The sequence below is a fragment of the Sinocyclocheilus anshuiensis genome, unplaced genomic scaffold (assembly GCF_001515605.1).
Source record: "Sinocyclocheilus anshuiensis isolate Anshui unplaced genomic scaffold, SAMN03320099.WGS_v1.1 scaffold87, whole genome shotgun sequence".
In the NCBI taxonomy this organism is placed as follows: Eukaryota; Metazoa; Chordata; class Actinopteri; order Cypriniformes; family Cyprinidae; genus Sinocyclocheilus; species Sinocyclocheilus anshuiensis.
Window position 1 is genome coordinate 1,773,261 of NW_015549609.1, and position 5,043 is coordinate 1,778,303.

Below are 5,043 nucleotides of genomic sequence, written 5' to 3' on the forward strand. Positions count from 1 at the left end.
CACAAATAACCATGTAACTCAACACATAACAATCATGGATAACAGTCTTTTGACATGGCAGCGGTCATGTGTTGTAGGTGGAGGAGCGAGAGGCTCTGATCCTGGAACTACAGGATGTCATCACTGAGCTACACCAGGAGATGTCTCTGAAAGAACAGCACGAGCTCGAGCAGCTTCAACAGCTCCTTCAGCTGGAGGCCAGAGTCGAAGAGCTTCAAGAGCAGGTGTCAGAATTGACAGACACTGCAGACTTTTTTAGACCTAGCTGGATGTGACTGTCTCATATCTTAATCTCATGTACTCCGTGTGAAATGTGCTTTCACTGCCATTCAAAACTTTGGAATTGGTAAGATTTTTGAAAGAAGTCTCATCACCAATGCTGTATTTATTCGAATTTGATTAAAAAAAAAATGATTACAGTTTAAAGTAACCATTTTCTATTGTAAGATATTTTAAAATGCAATTTATTCATGTGATGCAATGCTGAATTTTCAGCATCATTACTCCAGCCTTCAGTGTCACCTGATCCTCCAGAAATCATTCTAATATGCTGATTTGTTGTTCAAGAAATATTTATTTTATTATTATCAAAAATTGACTTTTGAAGACTTTTGAAGTTCAAATTTTATAAAATGGCAGTGAGCTATATGATATGAAAAACGCAAAAATCCAACTTTTATTATTTTATTATATATATTTATTATTTTATTGCTGTATAATATATATGTATCACCAAATAAAACAAATTGAATATATATTTGTAATTGTCCATCATGCTTATACTTGCACGTATTTTTACATCAACTTTTCTCAGCTCTATAAATGTTCTTTATATATTCCCCTCCCCTTCCATGTGAGTGAGAGAGCAACTAATTTAGTGTGCTGAGCATCTCATTGACTTTTTAGGAGGTTCAGTGTGAGAACAGAATCACTGCAGGGATGAAGCTGTAGAGCAAACCGTTCAATCAGCTCAATGTTCTCCTTCAGCCAAGATGACTGGATGAAGGTTTGGTATGTCAGGTTTTGATTGAAGAAGACTTTCACTGGCATTACACTTGTTAAAACTACAGCAGGCTTTCTCTAGTACTCACAGTGATGCAATGTGCAAATAAACTGCGGAGATGAGAATATTGAAGGGTTATTATTATTATACCACAGCAAAACATTTGTATATAAGAACATTGACAGTGCTTGCATTATCTTGCATTCTGACTCAAGTTCTCAAGTTTAGCTGTGGTTGTTGATGTTGATTCACAATCTTTAAATTGCTCTCTGTTTGTCCTTTGTCCTTTAGAGGGACATACTGAACAAACTTTGTTTCTCATCTGTTCAGGTACAGGGTTCAGAGGACACTATAGCTCAGCTGAGACTAGAGCTAGCTGAGAGAGCAGAGAGCAGCAGCACCATGCTGAATGTTGTAAGTACCCTCAAAAGCAAGTATTTGTTTATGAGTGTGTGTTCACACCTCACACACTCTTAACCTCATGCCAGCATGGTTCTGTAACAAACCAAAAATGTGTTGGAAAAAGGTGTTGGGGTTAAATTAATGTCCTAATGGTTTTTAATATTTTGAATACTAAATGCACTCGAGGCCATGCTTTAAAACATTTGAAGTAGAATGGCAATGATGAGTAAAGTAGTGCACAGCTTTAAGTATATATATATATATATATATATATATATAAATATATTATTAATAATAATTGCAGTAAACAAATTTTATGCAAAGTAAAGTAGTTTGTTAGCCTGACTCTATGCTATTTAGAGAGTGCTGCTGATGAAACCTGGTTCATTAATATAGAATTCAACAGAATTGACCAAGTTATTGGCACATGAGCTGTATTTACAAAAGCTTCAAATGTGGTTCATCCAATCAGTATTGAGAACCAAAACAGAGATCTGTTTTATCATAGTACATTAATTATCCCTGTAAACCCAGATATATGAATAATAATAAAAAAAATAATAATAATAATAATGAAGAAATGGAACAGTTTATTGAAATTTTAGACAAAACCTTAAAATTCAAAGATTTTTTATTTTTATTTTTTATTCAAAGATAAAATTCAAAATTCAGAAAAAAACAACAACAAAAAACATTTTTCATCATATTTGATACATCAGACTTTTTTGGCTCATATAGTATGACATAAGAGAATATAAAGCTCAGCTTGAGGAGAAAAAACAGCTCAATTTTATTTAGGACCAAATTGAGCAAAAACATGTATTGGGCCAAAAGTAATTTACTACTTACATAAAATGCATATAAATATCAGTTAGATCGACAGTTGTCAATCTATAGTAAAATACTAAAATATCTTTAAGATGATATTTAAATGCTTAGTTTTATGATCAAAGCTCTGTAATTTTAATTGTGGGAGTCAAAACATATAATTCAAAGCAATATAATGATTTAGAGAACTACAAATAAATGTTCCTCAAATCCTGATGTACCATATTTTATACTCGTATTTTAATATGATTTTTCTAAAAAACAAAAATTGATGTATGGATAGTAAATCTAAGTTGCTTCAGACCAGTAAGTGTTCATCTCGAACTATTACCAACAATAAAAAAAAAGTTATTCTTATGTTTACTTCAAAAAAAAAAAAAAAAGAGTAAAGATTTCACATTAAAAAGATATAGTGGCATCACTTGATACATTAGGCTTTATTGGGTTAAAGTAAATTTACCACTGGTTTAACATGCTTAGTAAGAATAGCCATTAGTAAGTTACAAGATGATCAGTGTTCTTTTACAGTATTAGCAATGTCACTGCATTTTCAGTACAATCTTGATGGAGAGTTGCTCTTTGCTCTCATGTGAACTTATTGTGCAATCATATATATAATACAATATCTGATTGGTCCATATGGAAGCTCTAGCTCTCAGAACTATTCATTATGATACAGAAACCAGAGCGGTTCATCCGTCTTGGTCTCAAGCGCCCAGATATGAAAACCCACATCCCTAATGAGTGATTGGAGGAGCAGTGAGAGTCTGTGTGGAGCGGTTCTGATGAGGCTAAAGCAGGAGCTGAATAGAGCCGCTGTCCCTCCTCCGTTCTCCATCTGGGGGCTACTGACATCTTCACGCATCTGGCTGAAAGCCCAGAGACACTGGGAGTCAGTTAACTCTAATGAATTGTAATATTGTGCAATTTTAATCAGGCAGTAGTTTGGTATAATTATCTTATAATTTCTGGATAGGATTAGATGGCAATTAAATCCATGACTGAGAAATGGGAAAGAGGTCAGCTGTGGAGTGAATAGACAGACAGTGACGAAGTTCTTTTTGTTTTTGTCTTAACATGAAAATTGTTCTAAGGAAATAAAGTGGTTTTTCTCAGTCGGTTATTGGATTTGGTATGGTTGGATACAGTGATTCAGGATGTAATTATGCATGTAATTTCATGTTATTAGGTGACGTCTGGAATGTTTTTTCTCTCTCAGGTTGGTGACCCTCAAGTAAAATCAAATATCAAGGGTCTTAAGGTGGTTTGAGACAGTGTAGGTGATTGATTTGGCTGTTTACAAGCCTGAGAGTGTCTCTTCCTGTTCATTGTGGAATAGAGTGGTTTCAGGATTTGTTTGGCAGAGGTGAAATGTCACCCAGCATATGTTAGAGGAATGGTTCACGCAAGAATTTTGATAAGCTTGTAATCTGCATTAAATCTAATTTGAATACTCATAAATTAGCTACAGCAGAGGGGGAGATGATTAGAAAATGAGTGAAAGAAAAATCTAGAAACACATATGCCAAGCTCTTAGAAATGTACTCTTTGTATTAAAATTGATTTCATGTGGTTTTGAAAATATTTTTTACCATTTTAAATAAAAGTTTCAATTTAATGACTCAAGATGTCATGTGGTGTAACCATCAAGTAAAAAGTAATAACCGATTTTCCCTACACCTTGAATACCCCCGCCCCCCCCTTTATAAATATATATTTTGCTATGTAAAAAGTATTTTTATTATTATTATTAATTAATACTAAATATCATTCAGTTTTTGGTCACACCAAGTCACGCCACATGACAATTTACATGCTGAACCAACCTTGCCTTGTCATAAAAAGGTCAAATTGTCTGATATTAACCTTGATTAATCCTGTATGTGATTTAATTTCCTGTTTTATGTTATATATATATATATATATTACACATGAGTATTACATACATAATAAATAAGGCACGATGCGATGCATCGGTTTAAAAAGTGTGCATCGGATACAAGTTAGAATTTGTATCGCGATGCATCGTTTCTAACATATTTGCATCAGTAAAAACCGATTTATTTATATATAATTACTAGTGGATGCGCTATACTTTTACTGTTTAGAAAGTGACCAATAATCTGTGACCAATATTTTATATGTACATAGATTTCTCCTCTCCTCTTTCTCAAGCGCGTTCTCTCATCACCGCTGCATGTGAATATGACGTATCACAACAACACTACGGAGACCTGAGGAAAAACAGTTCACACAATCTCACTAGTTTGTGCATGTTTATTTTAAAGCAGCTCTTAATGCCGATCATGGATCAAATCGATCCACCATGGCAAACAGCTAATTATATCTGTGTTGTTTAATGCATTTGAGACGTTGTGTTTTCCTCAGTGCATAACAGACATGTCACAGGTATATATTCTTCATCTGTAAATGTCAGAAAGTCACGCAAATATATCCATTTTGCTGTCAGGAGTGGGCGAGGCTTACACGAGTGAATGAGCGCTGCTGCGCGCATGCGCGCTAAACAGACAGGGCGCAATGGAATAGTAGTGCAATAATTCTGAGTAAAATATACATTTTGCTAAAATATTTGTTGTTGGACATTAAATATGTCTTGTAGAATTTTAAACCTAAATATAAGTGTATTTTCATGATAGCAGTAACTGTAAAGGGAGTATTGTAATGGATAAATCAAATGTAAGCTAGTACAGTCCTAATTACTAAGCTCAAATGAGTTAATGTGTGTTTCTTATACCAGTTCAAATAGTCATTTTCTTTATTATTTATTTTCATTTTTAATTCAGTGATTT

General features: G+C 33.7%; 1 protein-coding gene across 1 annotated transcript in view; it reads left to right on the top strand.

The window, feature by feature from the left end:
• Positions 1-5,043, top strand: part of LOC107659105 (centrosome-associated protein CEP250-like) — a 165,803-nt gene that overhangs the window by 8,908 nt on the left and 151,852 nt on the right. The window contains exons 2-3 of the mRNA XM_016447933.1: positions 78-224; positions 1,334-1,417. Coding sequence (XP_016303419.1) covers positions 78-224; positions 1,334-1,417 — 231 coding nt within the window. The remainder of the gene's footprint in view (positions 1-77; positions 225-1,333; positions 1,418-5,043) is intronic.